Below are 17,474 nucleotides of genomic sequence, written 5' to 3'. Positions count from 1 at the left end.
AGGGCCCTGTTCAGGGCTGGTAAGGTAAAAGAGCTTGTAACTTTTTTAATTTAGAATAGGGTAGGGAATTTTTTATTTTGGGGGGCTTTGTTATTTTATTAGGGGGCTTAGAGTAGGTGTAATTAGTTTAAAATTGTTGTAATATTTTTCTTATGTTTGTAAATATTTTGTTATTTTTTGTAACTTAGTTCTTTTTTATTTTTTGTACTTTAGATAGTTTATTTAATTGTATTTATTTGTAGCAATTGTGTTTAATTAATTTATTGATAGTGTAGTGTTAGGTTAATTGTAGGTAATTGTAGGTAGTTTATTTAATTATTTTATTGATAGGGTAGTGTTAGGTTTAATTATATCTTAGGTTAGGATTTATTTTACAGGTAAATTTGTTATTATTTTAACTATTTTAGCTATTAAATAGTTCTTAACTATTTAATAGCTATTGTACCTGGTTAAAATAAATACAAAGTTGCCTGTAAAATAAATATTAATCCTAAAATAGCTATAATATAATTATAATTTATATTGTAGCTATATTAGGATTTATTTTACAGGTAAGTATTTAGCTTTAAATAGGAATCATTTATTTAATAAGAGTTAATTTATTTCGTTAGATGTAAATTATATTTAAGTTAGGGGGGTGTTAGTGTTAGGGTTAGACTTAGCTTTAGGGGTTAATACATTTATTAGAATAGCGGTGAGGTCCGCTCGGCAGATTAGGGGTTAATAATTGAAGTTAGGTGTCGGCGATGTTAGGGAGGGCAGATTAGGGGTTAATACTATTTATGATAGGGTAAGTGAGGCGGATTAGGGGTTAATAACTTTATTATAGTAGCGCTCAGGTCCGCTCGGCAGATTAGGGGTTAATAAGTGTAGGCAGGTGTCGGCGACGTTGAGGGGGGCAGATTAGGGGTTAATAAATATAATATAGGGGTCGGCGATGTTAGGGCAGCAGATTAGGGGTACATAGGGATAACGTAGGTTGCGGCGGTTTACGGAGCGGCAGATTAGGGGTTAAAAAAAATATGCAGGGGTCAGCGATAGCGGGGGCGGCAGAATAGGGGTTAATAAGTGTAAGGTTAGGGGTGTTTAGACTCGGGGTACATGTTAGAGTGTTAGGTGCAGACGTAGGAAATGTTTCCCCATAGGAAACAATGGGGCTGCGTTAGGAGCTGAACGCTGCTTTTTTGCAGGTGTTAGGTTTTTTTTCAGCTCAAACAGCCCCATTGTTTCCTATGGGGGAATCGTGCACGAGCACGTTTTTGAGGCCGGCCGCGTCCGTAAGCAACTCTGGTATCGAGAGTTGCATTTGCGGTAAAAATGCTCTACGCTCCTTTTTTGGAGCCTAACGCAGCATTTGTTTGAACTCTCGATACCAGAGTTAATTTTATGGTGCGGCCAGAAAAAGCCCGCGGAGCGTTAACAGCCCTTTTACCGCCAAACTCCAAATCTAGGCCTAAGTTTTTAAACCGTTTTATACTGGATTTTTATATCAGTATCTGTGCATTGTATTCTTTATAGTAGTGTCTATTACATGCAGTTATATGAAAATTAGTGTATACTGTCCCTTTAATCAAAAGATGTAGCTTGGATATTATTACTGCAAATATTACTGCCATAAAGTGCTTGAAAAATGTGCACTCTCCTCAACATACCTCAGTATGCTGTCATGGAAAGGAGCTAAAATAAATTAAATTGACCTGATAATTCAGTTCCTGGTTTAATAAATAGATGATAATATATTTCAAATAATACAATTAAACTATATAACATGAATTCTATTAAAGTAACATTATTAGAAAGTTAATTTATAGCTGCAATTTAATATTAAAAAAGTGAAGGTAAGTTTTGATGGAAAAAAACGGGCTTTCATTCATTCAAGTTTACCTTCACTTTAAACAGTTTTGGTTCATGAGTAGTAGATAATGGATTAGATTCATAAACCTTAATGAAAATGTGGTTGGAGTCTTAAATGTGAAATCATGTCTGAAATTCATGGAGCATCGCTTTACCTATGTATCCGAGTGTATCATTGGTGGGTGTTCCTGACATTACAAACTATAGCTGCCTCAAAGGAACTTTGAAGTCAAAATGAAACTTCCATGATTCCGATAGGGCATGCAATTATAAACACCTTCCCAATTTACTTCTATTATCTAATTTGCTTTGTTTCTTGGTATCCTTTGTTGAAAATCATACCTAGGTATTTTTAGGAGCAGCAATGCACTACTGGCAGCTAGCTGCTGATTAGTGCCTGAATATATATTCCTTTGGTCAATGGATCACCAGATCTATTCAGCTAGTTCCCAGTTGTGCTTTGCTTCAACGAAGAATACCAAGAGAATAAAGCAAATGTGTTAATATAAGTAAATTGGAAAGTTGTTTCAAAATTGTATGCTCCATGTGAATCATGAAAAAAAAAGGGTTCTATGTCCCTTTGCCCATATGAACTATCTTCTCTCATCATTGGTCTATTTAAAAAAAAAAAAAAAGGTTATTTCCTTTTTGTTTTGCAATTTTTTTCCTTTTTAACTCGTTGTTCTACCGCATTTTGGTGGTGACTGTATTATTTACAGCTAAACTCTTTCTATAAGTGAACAGCTTTGATATAGCTGTGACTCCTTTAGCTATAATGAAGTTGAACTTACGACTCACAGCAGGTACAATTTTTTCACAATTTTCAAGCTGCAGTGATTTGTTTTTTCTATGAGATATTTGTTTCATAAATGGGTTTTACTGAATGTATCATAATGACACTAATTCATGGTGAAAATAAATATAGATACAAAACAGAGACTAAACAAAACAGAATAATAACTTGAAAAAATACTAAGAATAATGCAGCAGCCAGCCCTACTAATGATTTTAACAGTTACCTTTAATCACACAGACAGACTAAACATAAGTAAAATACAGTCTATAATAGCACAGTTTAACACAGTGTATTTATTCCTCTCTTAATATGGCATAAAACTTCTTATGGTCAACAATTTAGAACCAAAGCACATTAACAAACTGAATACCATACCCATAAGGCATAATAAAAACGATGCATAGCAAAATCCATTGCTGAGTTTACTTGTGGACCACACAGAAAGTTTCCCAAATTTGTATTCCTCTTCTTTAGAGGATGTTATTGTTGCTATTTGAAGCTTAAAAAAGTACAATTGTATTTTCAATACATTATTATTTTATGTGCTTTATAAGTTTCTATAGTGCACCATAAAATTTAAATGTTTTAGTGGTTGCTTCTTGCTGTAATCTGAGAAAACTGCACATCTGTGTTGTGGTATTTGTACTTTGGCTACCATTTATATCAGATATGTGGCTTGAAATGCTTAATTCTTAATCTCATTTTTAGCTTCCATAGAAAAATAATTTTAAATCAAGAGAGAAAATGCCAGAAGTATTTTTCCTAAACATTTAAATCTAATTTGGATACATTTTCCCTTTTTTTTATATATATATGAAACAACATTAAAAAAATTACATTACATTCCTATGCGGACGACATTTTATTTTTTTTGTATGACACAAGTACCTGTATCCCACAACTTCTACAGATTATCAAGGTATTCAGCTCATTTACCGGTTACAAAATAAACCCTGTGAAATCTGAAATTTTATGGATAAATAAAACTAAGACGAGTCATAATACAATTTTTAAAGAGGTCCAGTATATTAGTTATTTAGGGATCAAAATTTCACGGAACCCAGGTGAATGGTACCAGTTGAATTATAGAGAACTATTCGATAACATGGAATCAGAAATAGGAAAGTGGAATATGTATTATTTGTCACTATCTGCACGTATCATACTGATAAAAACAATCTTCTTTCCAAAGATATTATTCTGCATGCAAAATTTACCATTAGTGATTAAAAAGAAGGATATTGACAAATATAATAGAGCATGTTCATTATTTATCTGGGGCAAGCAGAAGGCCCGTATATCAACTGAAAAACTGTCTTATGCAAAAAAACATGGCGGATTTGCCTTCCCTAATATCAGGTATTACAATTATGCAACCTTGATTAAATTCGGAATAGACTGGTTGACCGAGGTAGAATACATTACCTATAATAAACTAGAAACAGAGATAGTCAAACCATTTAATCTGAAAGCAATATTGCATTGCCCATGTAGGAATCTACCAAGTAATGTGGCGAATTTAGTAACATTTACCAGTATAGTTTGGGCATGGCAAAAATATTGTGATACAGTGGGCCAAGAATATCAAGTGTCAGCATTTCTGCCGATTGTTGGGTGCGTAGATTTTTCACCGGGGCTAAATAATAGGATCTTTCATGAATGGCATGGCATGGGATTGAAATACTTCTCACAAATAATATTGGGACCAGAGGGATCAACACGAACCTTCGAGAGCTTGGCGATAGAATATAATTTACCAGCTAAACATTTTTACACATACCTTCAGATAAGACACTATATAGATACTCATATCAAGAGATACGGTGCGGACTGGAGCCAGCCAGTGATTGAGCCAGGCTTAAAGCTATATCAAGCGGGAAAACGGTCCATAGCTATATGGTATCAGAATATAATACAGAGATTAGGAATTAGACAAATAAATCTGAATACGGAAAAAAATTTCAGATATTTCCCTTCCATACAAAGTGAAAATATAGTGGATAGTATTAAAAGGGCAGAGGAAGCCACGGAGAGAATTAGTTGGCGGGAGTCGCATGCAAAATTGCTAAACAATTTTTATTTGACGCCAGAGAGAATTAGTGGCTGGGATAGAACAACTCCAATAAGCTGTTATAAATGTAATCACGTAAAAGCAGATCTGATGCATTGTTTATGGAGCTGCCAGAAAGTACAACAATTCTGGCGAAAAATTCAGTTCTGGCTCAACAAATATTTAACGGTTAAAATAAATTTGGAAGCAATAAAGATATTTTTTTTGTATCAGACGGAAAATATAGGAGATAAAAATCTTACAAATTTGGCCATCCTGGCAACACGCAGTCTCATATTCCAGAAATGGAAACATAGAGAGGTGCCAAACATGAAGGAGTTTATAAACAACATGAAATTTCAAATGATAGTGGAAAGACAGGATCTAAAAAGTAGGGAGAAATACTACAAAAGATATTTTCGCAAATGGGAAAAATAGATTGTAGACTGGCCAAGGGCGTTACAGCTGCAGTTTCTTGAACCTTTACAGAGCTCAGTTCCTTTTCTAAATCTAGTAGTGGCAGGAATCCTGCCGGCACATTGGGTGACGAGATAAGGCAACACATCCATACTGGATATGAATAGAAGCAAAGAAAGGTAGTAGAGGGGTGTTTTTTTTTTTTTTTTTTTCTCTTCTTTCTTTTCTGTTTGTCTTCGTTTGTGTTTCCCCCCCCCCCCCCGGCCTCCGACACTCCCGCCCATAGCAGTTAAAAAAAAAAAGAGGAAAAAAAGGAAAAGAGAAAAAGCTGTTCTCAGATAAAAAGAGGAGAGGATATGCGGATATCTACGAAAAGTAGATATAGAAGATGCTGAGAAAGTAGTCCTAATAGACCGGATAGAAGATATGAGGGATTTGAGAGAATTATGGGAATCCCGTAGGGTGCTAGGTATGAGAGACACCAGATAGAGGGCATCATCTTAGAATGACCATTAATCCTAGGGTTAAGGGTAAAAATGAACAAGGACAAGCGTATTTATTGGAGGCAGAGAATAAGATTGTATTGATGTTCCCAATGTGTTATCATTTTGTTGGTTTCCGTTTTGCAGTTTTTCTTTTTCTTTTTTCTCAAAACTGTTGCCGGGTGGATGCAAAGAATCTCTTCAGAATGTTGAATTAGCTAAAAACGGGGACAGCATAATTTTTGGAATTTAGCATGTGGTAATTTAAGATGACAATGAATGGAAATGTCACAATGCGGAGCTGCATCTCCAAAGATATGTATTATCAGATATAATTTTCAATAAAAATATTTAAAAAAAAAACAAAAAAAAAAAACATTACATTCTAAACCCCCTGAATGTGGCTTTTAGAAAATTTGCAACATACAACAGCTTAGTCTTTTTTTAATTCCAAGATCAGTGCCTTTTTTGAACAATCCTGGTGCTGATATTAGGGCATAGAGATACAATTATTGGTACTTATGCAACATATACACACATACCGAGTGATCATGATGTGTACACAAAAATCATCAGCTACTATATATTGGAAATTTTCTAAATTGGTGTTTTGGGGGCTTTGTTGGAAAGCACTTTAAATATACGTGTTTTTAATTCTAGAAAGCATTAATCAAACCATTATAAATGTGTGTATGTATGTATGTATATGTATGTGTGCATGCATCTATATGTATGTGTGAGTGTGTATGTATGAATATGTATGTGTGTGTGTGTGTGTATGTATGTATATGTATGTGTGTGTGTGTGTGTATGTATGAATATGTATGTGTGTGTGTGTATGTATGTATATGTATGTGTGCATGCATCTATATGTATGTGGGTGTGTGTATGTATGAATATGTATGTATATGTATGTGTGAGTGTGTATGTATGAATATGTATGTGTGTGTGTGTATGTGTGTGTGTGTGTGTGTATATATATATATATATATATATATATATATATATATATATATATATATATATATATATATATATATATATATATATATATATATACATATATACACACACACACATACATACACACATTGTTTGCTCCATTTACAAACTGAAAAGCAAGCAGGTTTATTGGTGCCATTTTTCCAACATATATACACATACACATATAAACACATAAATACACATATACACCTATCTATACACACCACCAGCAAAAAAGATTTTGACTCACTGAAGGCTCAGATTATTTTTTTTAAAATATTTTTTAATTAAGGTACATTGTACACAACAGTATAGTGTAAATATATCTTCTATATGCAATGGGGAACAAAACAAAAATAGTGTGACTCACTTTATTGCTAGATTTGCTTTATTGCAGTGGTGTGGAACCGAACCTGCAATATCTATCTATCTATCTATCTATCTATCTATCTATCTATCTATCTATCTATCTATATATGAGTACAAGCAAGACTTTAGCACTAATGTCAAATTTCCAGCAAACTGCATGTAGCATGTCTATTGGATATTGTTTATCAGTGGCTCCATTTTGAGGTCATATTGAATCCTGTCCTACATAGTAAAAATATGCCCACTGGAGAAAGAACAATTGCACAGTGCCCAGTAAGTGTAGTGTATAGCAGATTGCAGCTAAGGTAGTCATTTTCAAATTGTGACAGGCAGGAGATTTTCAAAAGATCCATTTAATTAGGATGTTTAAAATGTGAATAAATTATAATGATGTGTAGTGTTCCAAATACAAATTCATTACATTTTTACCATTGAAAATGATACGTTATCAATAAACATTGTTGGCAAAAAAACCCCCCTCTGTACTAATCTATATATTTTTACCTTACAAACTCTTCCAACACGGGAAAATATAGCTTTATCGGAAGAGCTGCTTTCAGGAGATGCTTCACGGAAAAAGAAATAAATCTTGTCATCATCTGGATTGTATGTGTCCGGGATGGAATATGATCCAACAAATTTTGCTCCTAATAAAAAAAAAAAGTAATGACTTATTTTAGTAATTACATTGTAACACAACTGCATGCTATAAATGTACACAAAAAATGTATGGGGCACTATATATCCCTCAACAATGTTCTTGTTAGCAGTTGAGGACTATGTAAGTACCAAATTCTACCCAAATATAATGCACTAGAGTCCTGACTGACTCAATGCTCCTCTCACTTCTCATATTTAAACACTTGCTAAATCCTTATGTCTCCGACCTCATCTTTCCCTCACTAAAGATTACACGAAAACATGAATTCACTAAATGTCTTTACCTACGGCAAACTACTTCTTACCTGACTTCCCAACACCTGTCTCTTTCCTCTCCACTCTGTCATTAATGCCTCTGCCAGACTCATTCATCAAACATGATGATCAACACAACCCATGACTCTCTGTAAGTCTTTACTTTCACTCCAAATATTCTACAGAATAAAATTAAAAATACTTACACTAACCTACAAACCACTAAACAATTTGCAGCCAGATATATTTCCAAGCTGAACTCCAGATAGTTCCCAAACCGCTCACTTTGAAAAGTGACCTACTCAGAGAAGTTAAAGGGATAGTTAACACTAAAATGGTTATTGTTTAAAAAGATAGATAATGCCTTTACTACACATTCCCCAGCTTTTCACAACCTACATTGTTATATTAATATACTTTATAACATTCAAACCTCTAAATGTCTGCCTGTTTCTAGGCCACTACAGACAGCCTCTTAAGCACATGCTTTTTATTTGCTTTTCACAACAGGAGACTGCTAGTTCATGTGGGCCATATATAAATACTACTGTGCTCACGCCCGTGGGTTGTGCACAAAACAGCTAAAAAACAAGACAATAGATAATAAATCATGTGATCAGGGGGCAGTCAAAAGATGCTTAGATACAAGGTAATCACAGAGGTTAAAAGTATATTAATATAACTGTATTGGTTATGCAAAATTGGGGAATGGGTACTAAAGGAATTAGCTATCTTTTTAAACAATAACAAAATTTGAGTTGACTGTCCCTTTAACACCTTTCCTTCTTAAAGGTCCTTAATTAGAGCATGTCATTTTAAGACAAGTGGCCCTGCACTACTATATGTTTAGTCACCCTGCAGTAGAAGTACTGCTCAGGAGCCACAGAGCACTGCTGGTTCCAAATGGAATCTGCCACTGATCCAATCAGAAGCACTAGTTACACAGCTGAGTCATGTAAATAGCTCTGAAGGTCCCAAAGCTCCACTTTGCGGAGGTTAAACACATAGTAGTGCAGGTTCAGTAGTCTTAAAATGACAGGCTCTAGTGAATTAGAACATGTAACGTTTTGACTTTTTTGTCCCTTTGAAATGAATCAGCATCACAATGATCCCCTAATCTTAAACAAGCAAACCCTACATCTGTTGTCTTTTCTAAATTTCTAGATTGTAAGCTCTTCAGCGTAAGGCCCTCTTGTATACATCTTGTCAAATGTAATATATTGATTGTAACACAATGTATAATGTATACACCGGGGTCATATAAATTAGTGATAAATAATACAGTGGCAGTTAATCAATCAAATATTATGGTAGGAAATTATAAATAAGTATAATGAGGAAAACACCTCTATAAATCTTAGTAACATACATATCATCTGACATTCCTAAAAATTAAATCAAATAAATACAATTCTTAAGACTTTATGAGCCATTTCAGTATACTAGAAAATAGAACTTTGGGACTAAATAATTATGACAGACTAGTTATAGAATTGCCTCTGCAGGAACATGTTAGTGAATTCTCTTCATTAACCTAAAATGTATATAATGTGTTTTATTAAAAAAAAAAGTTATATTTAGATGTGTTAGCCAAACAGTTGGACCAATACCACCCAGCAAGAATCATTAATGATCATCAAATGACTATTAGAAATTCATGGTGGCTAATACACTTTAGTCAAATAAACAAATACCTCTGCAATTTATGTAATTTCAGACAAATTGACTGTCTAGTTTACATTGTATAAAAAGGAATCGTTCATTCACTGAACACAATACTTGAACTTGGAATGTATTGTTTTTTTCAATTTAACTGACCAGTAATCAATAACAAGTATAAGCCCTTAAAGGGACACTAAACCCATATTTTTCTTTCATGATTCAGATAGAGAATACAATTTTAAACAACATTCTAATTTACTTCTATTATCTAATTCCCTTCATTCTTTAGATATCCTTTGTTGAAGAAATAGCAATGCACATGGGTGAGCCAATCACAGGAGGCATCTATGTGCAGCCACCAATCAGCAGCTACGGAGCCTATCTAGATATGCTTTTCTGCAAAAGATATCAAGAAAATGAAGCAAATTGGATAATAGTAGTAAATTACAAAGCTGTTTAAAATTGCATGCTCTTTCTAAATCGTGAAAGAGAAAATCTGGGTTTCATGTCCCTTTAATAACCAATACAGATATATCATGAGGAACTTTATATGTTCTAAACAATGAAAATACTTTGATCTATATTCTGTTGCATTTGGAAATTTTACTACTTTCAATGTAAATATGGGTTAATGATACCAGTAAAACATTAGTAGACTCTTGGCTTTTGCTGTTATTTATAAATATAGTTTCATACCATTAAGCCAATAATGATCAGAACTATCGGTTCTGAGGAAGTGGTGATCCTGAGGTGGTCCCAGAGAACGTGTAAAGGTGGTGTCTTTACCAAGGAAATCCGAAGCTGTGCCGGCAAACAGGTACTCATCTGTAAAGAGAGAAAACAATCATTATCAAAAAGGCTATGTTCATTTTGATGTCTATAAATGGTCACTCAATGGGGTGAAGAAAGTATTTTAGATAAAAAAAATTTTTTTTATAGAGCTTAGTTAAACTAAAAAAAATATTTTTTGATGTGAATCTTTCAAAGATTGGTTAACACCTTGAGTTATTTTATAAAACATGTTTAGCTATGTGCAATGAAACAGCTTTGCAGAATTCTTTCATTATTTATTTTAAACTGTTTTCATGTAATTTAACTCTGAAAAATTGTAAACTTTCTAATTCTCTGAGCTAGAAATGCACTCTGCTGAATTCTCAAAGCTAACCCTGCTACATATCTTTCCCTAATTGGCTTTAACTGACAAAAACTGACAAAAAGGCTCTATATTCTAACATTTGGATTGTGACTAACCTTGTTGTCTGCAGACTAAAGTCCATATTGGCTCCTTCAAGGAAGCAAATGGTGTAAAATGGATGTTAATTTGATGTTCTATAGCAACAAAACAGGAATGTCTTGTGTAACAGACATGTAGCAGCATTGAGAAACAAGTTTAAAATATGTGAAATAAAATGTAGCCAGGAAGCCTCATCCCATGCAGTCTGGATAAGAGATTGGAAATCCTACTTCGATATATTAGAATTATATTATTCAGCTTAGTTTGGCTATTTCATAGTGTTAGGACCAGTCTATTATGGGACACCTTGTAAGTGGTGACTGGCTGAGCAGAATATGGCCATATTGTGTGTCTAAGATCCCATCTTTATTTAAAAAAAAATTAAGAAATATTAAGAAGGCAATTTTTGCAGCATTAAGAAACAAGTTTAAAATATGTGAAATAATATGTGGTCTTATGTGTTTTGAGGTGCGCCAATACCTGTTTCTAAATTATATTTATTTTGGTCACTTTGGCAGCACTCCCACAATATGTGCATTTTAAAAACATATGCTTTTATTAGATGTGCTTAATCAAAATTTCTTGCTGATTTATCACTAGGGAAACTGACCTTTGGTTTAAAGCACTTCACCCAGTTCAGGTGTGTTCCAGACTTTCGGCTAGATTACAAGTTTTTGTTTGTAAGGCTGTGCGGTGCTAACAAGCCTTTTTTTTCTTACCGCTCACTTAAGCCAACGCTGGTATTACGAGTTTTCTTCAAGCCGACGTTAGCCTCAGAAAAGTGAGCGTTGAGCAAAATTTAGTTCCACATCTCACTGTAATACTAGCATTTCTTACGGTAGTGGTAAGCTGGCATAGGAAACAATGGGGCTGAACTGGCTGAAAAAAAAAACTAACACCTGAAAAAAAGCAACATTCAGCTCCTAACGCAGCCCCATTGTTTTCTATGGAGAAATAATTTTATGTCTGCACCTATACACCCTAACATGAACCCCGAGTCTAAACACCCCTAATCTTACACTTATTAACCCCTAATTTGCCGACCCCGCTATCGCTGACACCTACATTATATTATTAACCCCTAATCTGCCGTTCCGGACACCGCCGCCACCTACATTATACATATGAGCCACCTACATTATACATATGAACCCTAATCTACTGCCCCCAACATCGCCGACATCTACATTATAGTTATTGCCCCGCCCCCAACGTCACCACAACTATATTAAATTTAGTAACCCCTAATCTGCCGCCGCCAACGTAGCCGCCACTATAATACATTTATTAACCCCTAAACCTATGTCTAACCCTAACACCCCCCAACTTAAATATAATTTAAATACATCTAAATAAATTTACTACAATTAAATAAATTATTCCTATTTAAAACTAAATACTTACCGTACCTATAAAATAAACCTAAGCTAGCTACAATATAACTAATAGTTACATTGTAGCTATTTTAGGATTTATGTTTACTTTACAGGCAACTTTGTATTTATTTTAACTAGGTAGAATAGTTATTAAATAGTTATTAACTATTTAATAACTTCCTAGTTAAAATAAATACAAATGTACCTGTAAAATAAACCCTAACCTAAGTTACAATTACACCTAACACTACACTATAATTAAACTAATTACCTAAACTACTTATATTGTATGGCTAATTTCATAGTGTTAGGAAATATTAAGAAGAACTTGCTGCAGCATTGAGAAACAAGTTTAAAATATGTGAAATAAAATGTAGCCAGGAAGCCTCATCCCATGCAGTCTAGATGAGAGATTGGAAATCCTACTTTGATATATTAGAATTGTATTATTCAGCTTAGTTTGGCTAATTTCATAGTGTTAGGACCAGTCTATTATGGGACACCTTGTAAGTGGTGACTGGCTGAGCAGAATATGGCCATATTGTGTGACTAAGATCCCATCTTTATTTAAAAAAAAAAAAAAAAAAAGAAATATTAAGAAGGCAATTTTTTGCAGCCTTAAGAAACAAGTTTAAAATATGTCAAATAATATGTGGTCTTATGTGTTTTGAGGTGCGCCAATACCTGTTTCTAAAATGCTGTTGGCATTTATCATTGCACAAGCAGTTCACTAAAAAAAATATCCATTACATAGTTATAACATTTAGATAAATATACATAGTAATGAATTATGTGAGCAGTGACATGACAGACTTTCACTGTACAAAGAAGATGGTAATAATATCCTTATATCTAAATAAGGTGATTCTAATGATTTACCTAATAAAATGTGTTAAATTTTGTAGCTATCTATTTTGTAAGTATAGCTTGTCAGTTAGATTAAATAATACAATTTTACAATTGTTAAAGGGACAGTAAACACCTTGCAATTTTAAAATTTATATTGTGTTACTATAGGATAACATATCAGCCAAGATCTAACATTTTTAAAACAAATTAACATCCTTTTACTGCAATTATTTTTCAATAGTTAAACTCCACCCACCAGTTGCCTTATTTAGAAGAGCCAATCAGGGCTTTAGTCGGCAGACAACAAGGCTAGTCGCTGTCATAAAGTTAGTATAAAGTGCATTGTTTTGCAGTTTTTATCTGATAGACATTAGATACATATATGTAGCAGGGTTAGTCCAGAGAAGTCAGCAGGGAGCATTTCAAGTTCTGAGGATTAGTAATTGCTAAAATTTAAGAGCTAAATTACATTAAAAGGGGACAAAATAAATATTGAAAGTATATTGAAAAGTTGTTAAATTACACATAACTAAACAAATATCAATGGGCCAGATTACAAGTGGAGCGCAAAATACCGCTTTAACTAAAGCGATATTTACGCTCCACTTTGTAATACCAGCGCATACCTATGGGAGCCTTGTTCTGATGCTGTCACAGATGGCATCTGAACCTCGCACAGTGAAGGGGTAAGTAGCGCAGCAGTTAGTACATATATATGTATATGACTATATACATATATATTTATGTGTTAATAGGTGTATATACACATATTAACACATAAATATATATGTATATAAGCATATACATATATATTTACATTGCGGTCTATCCGAACACACAGTTCTCATAGACCACAATGTAAAGGCGCCGTTTTTTTCCTAACACCCCACTCCCACCAACTTTAAAGCCCCAAAACTGCCTAGTGCAGTTGTTTTTTCTTTAAAAAAAATTGCTACTTTTTTTTAAATATAAAACTATAATGCCCTCTTTTTTTAAGGCATTTGGGGCTCTTTTAGAAAATTAACCAGAGATCGTATCTCTGCTTAGTTTTCGGAGCACCAATTGCTACCTCAAGCTTGCGGTAGTAAAACCAGCCACTTGTAATGCCCATTTGCGGGAGAGCGATAATTTAGCGCTCCACTTGTATTCTAGCTCAATATGGGGCCTATCTATCAAGCTCCGAATGGAGCTTGAGGCCCGTGTTTCTGGCGAGCCTGCAGGTCTAAAAACCACTGCTCCATAACCCTGTTCTCCTGCTCTGATGAGGCGGAGAGCAAGCGATCGAGTACAATCGGGTTGATTGACACCTCTCTGCTGGTGGCCGATTGGCCGCAAGTCTGCAGGGGGCGGCGTTGCACCAGCAGCTCTTGTGATCTACTGGTGCAATGCTGAATACAGAGAGCATATTTCTCTCCGCATTCAGCGATGTCTGTCGGACCTGATCTGCACTGTCGGATCAGGTCCGACAGACATTTGATAATTCGACCTCATAGTGTTTGCTGTCATTTTAACTACCTTGAAAGTAAAAAGAAAACTTCAGTGCAACTCTTCTTCTGAAAAGCATGGGTATACCTGCTTGATGCAATATGTACACTGCACTTATACAAACACAAGATTTTATGACTTCCTTGTATAACTGTATTTAAATGATCAACTGAAAGCAATGCTTTTTACTTTCAAGGGAAAAGTAACATCTTAAAAATAATAGGACGTAGAATGTGCAAAGGTCAGACTTGAAAACTGTATTTCAACATTCTCTTAGGAAGAGAAGGTACAACCTTTAATACAATTAGACAATAAAAGTAATATTACTATAATCAAAAACACCTTAATTCTCATTTTCTATCTAATTATTGTTTATTTGTAGCAAACCTGGAAGCTGATTACCCAAAGTAAGAGGGGGAAAAAAACATATACGTATTTGTGACAAAGGAGTCTTTCTATGTGTATGTTTGATGGGGAATTCAGACAGATACTATTGCCAGATGTCAGACCACACAGCAGTATTCACTGGGGAATACAAGTTACTTTAGAAGATTACACCTATTACAGGTATACTACATTATCACAAATGTAATTCATTGAGTTAATTTAAAACTTCTATAAATGTTATAGGTTATTACTTATTATATCTGATATCTATAAATAAAAATGTAAGCATTTCAGTTGTTGCTTAAAAGGAAATGGAATCTGAAAACTAAACTCTTTTGATTAAAGGGACAGTCAAGTCCAAAAAAACTTTCATGTTTTAAATAGGGCATGCAATTTTAAACACCTTTCCAATTTTGCTTTCTTTCTAGGTATTCTTAATTGAAAGCTAAACCTAGGAAGGCTCATATGATAATTTCTAAGCCCTTGAAGGCCGCCTCTTATCACATGCTTTTCTATTTGCTTTTCACAACAGGGGAGAGCTAGTTCATGTGAGCCATATAGATAATAATCGCCTAGATTTGGAGTTTTGTCGGTAAAGACCTGGGGTGCTAATGAGCCTTTTTTTCCAGCGCACCCTTAAGACAACGCTGGTATTACGAGTTTTCTGAATGGCTGCGTTAGCCTCAGAAAAGTGAGCGTTGAGCCAAATTTAGCTCCACTTCAACCCTCAATACCAGCGTTGCTTACGGTAGTGGTAAGCTGGAAAAAACGTGCTCGTGCACGATTTCCCCATAGGAAACAATGAGGCTGAGCTGGCTGAAAAAAAACCCTGTAATATAGTTTAGTTTATTTAATTGTATTTTAGTTTAGATCATTGTAGTTAATGTATTTAATTAATTTATTGATAGTGTAGTGTTAGGTTTAATTGTAACTTAGGTTAGGATTTATTTTACAGGTAATTTTGTACTTATTTTAACTAGGTAGCTATTAATTAGTCAATAACTATTTAATAGCTATTGTACCTGGTTAAAATAAATACAAAGTTGCCTGTAAAATAAATATAAATCCTAAAATAGCTATAATGTAACTATTAGTTATATTGTAGTTATATTAGGGTTTATTTTATAGGTAAGTATTTAGTTTTAAATAGGATTAACTTATTTAATTATAGTAATTTTAGTTTGTTTTATTTAAATTATATTTAACTTAGGGGGGTGTTAGGGTTAGGGTTAGACTTAGGGTTAGGGGTTAATAACTTTATTATAGTAGCAGCGACGTTGGGGGTGGGAGATTAGGGGTTAATAATTGTAGGTAGGTGGCGGCGATGTTAGGGAGAGCAGATTAGGGGTTAATAAAATGTATTATAGTGTTTGGGAGGCGGGAGTGTGGCGGTTTAGGGGTTAATACATTTATTATAGTGGCGGCAATGTCCGGTCGGCAGATTAGAGGTTAATAAGTGTAGGTAGGTGGCGGCGACGTTGGGGGGGGGGCAGATTAGGGTTTAATAAATATAATGTAGGTGTCGGCGATGTTAGGGACAGCAGATTAGGGGTTCATAGCTATAATGTAGGTGGCGGCGATGTCCGGTCGGCAGATTAGGGGTTAAATAATTTTATTTTAGTGTTTGCGATGTGGGGGGGACTCGGTTTAGGGGTTCATAAGTAGTTTATGGGTCTTAGTGTACTTTATAGCACTGTAGTTAAGAGCTTTATGTTCCGGCGTTAGCCCATAAAAATCTTAACTACTGACTTTTCTATGCAGTTGGAGTCTTGGTGGTAGAGGCTGTACCGCTCACTTCTTCCAAGACTCGTAATACCGGCATTAGGCAAATTCCATAGAAAAGATAGGATACGCAATTGACGTAAGGGGATTTGCGGTAGCCTCGAGTCGCGGAAAAAAAGTGAGCGGTACACCTGTACCTGTCAGACTCATAATACCAGCAGGCATTAAAAAGAAGCGTTAGGACCCCGCAGAACTCTAAATCTAGCCGTTAGTGATCACGCCCGTGGCTTGTGGCTGACACTGCACTAATTGGCTAAAATGAATAGATAATAGATAATAAATAAAATGTCATATGATCAGGGGGTTGTCAGAAGATGCTTAGATACAAGGTAATCACAGAGGTAAAAAGTATATTAATATAACAGTGTTGGTTATGCAAAACTGGGGAATGGGTAATAAAGGGATTATCTATCTTTTTAAACAACAACAATTCTGGTGTTAACTGTCCCTTTAATTTGCCCAATATCTTTAAAACTGTTCAGGAATCTAATAACAACTGCACAACATAGCTTGAAAATTTTGCAATTCAAAGATATTAGTACCCAGCCATTATCAGATCCTCTCCACACGTTTTCTTTATAATAAATGGAGCCAAATCTATAAGGTAATGGTTCACCTTATAGAACAAGCTTTACTATGAAGGAAATAGGCATCATAAATAACGCCTTTAAATGATACATAAGAAATTAATTAAAACAGGAAAAAAAAAAAACAGTTTTGATAAACCATTCCAAGGCAACATATGCACACAAAAAAACTAGATAAAAGTAAAAATAATAAATATATTTAAAAATATGATCAAGACTCATCAGCTTTGAAACAGTGAGATATG

General features: G+C 34.4%; 1 protein-coding gene across 1 annotated transcript in view; it reads right to left on the bottom strand.

Annotated features, from left to right (window-relative positions):
• SEMA3D (semaphorin 3D) overlaps positions 1 to 17,474 on the bottom strand; it is a 257,776-nt gene that overhangs the window by 91,939 nt on the left and 148,363 nt on the right. The window contains exons 7-8 of the mRNA XM_053716507.1: positions 10,226 to 10,354; positions 7,457 to 7,599 (exon numbers count right to left, since the gene is read on the bottom strand). Of these exons, the coding sequence (XP_053572482.1) occupies positions 7,457 to 7,599; positions 10,226 to 10,354 (272 nt within the window). The remainder of the gene's footprint in view (positions 1 to 7,456; positions 7,600 to 10,225; positions 10,355 to 17,474) is intronic.

This window comes from Bombina bombina, chromosome 6, assembly GCF_027579735.1.
Source record: "Bombina bombina isolate aBomBom1 chromosome 6, aBomBom1.pri, whole genome shotgun sequence".
Lineage (NCBI taxonomy): Eukaryota > Metazoa > Chordata > Amphibia > Anura > Bombinatoridae > Bombina > Bombina bombina.
The sequence above is the reverse complement of the archived record's forward strand: the minus strand, read 5'-3'. Positions and strand labels throughout refer to the sequence as shown.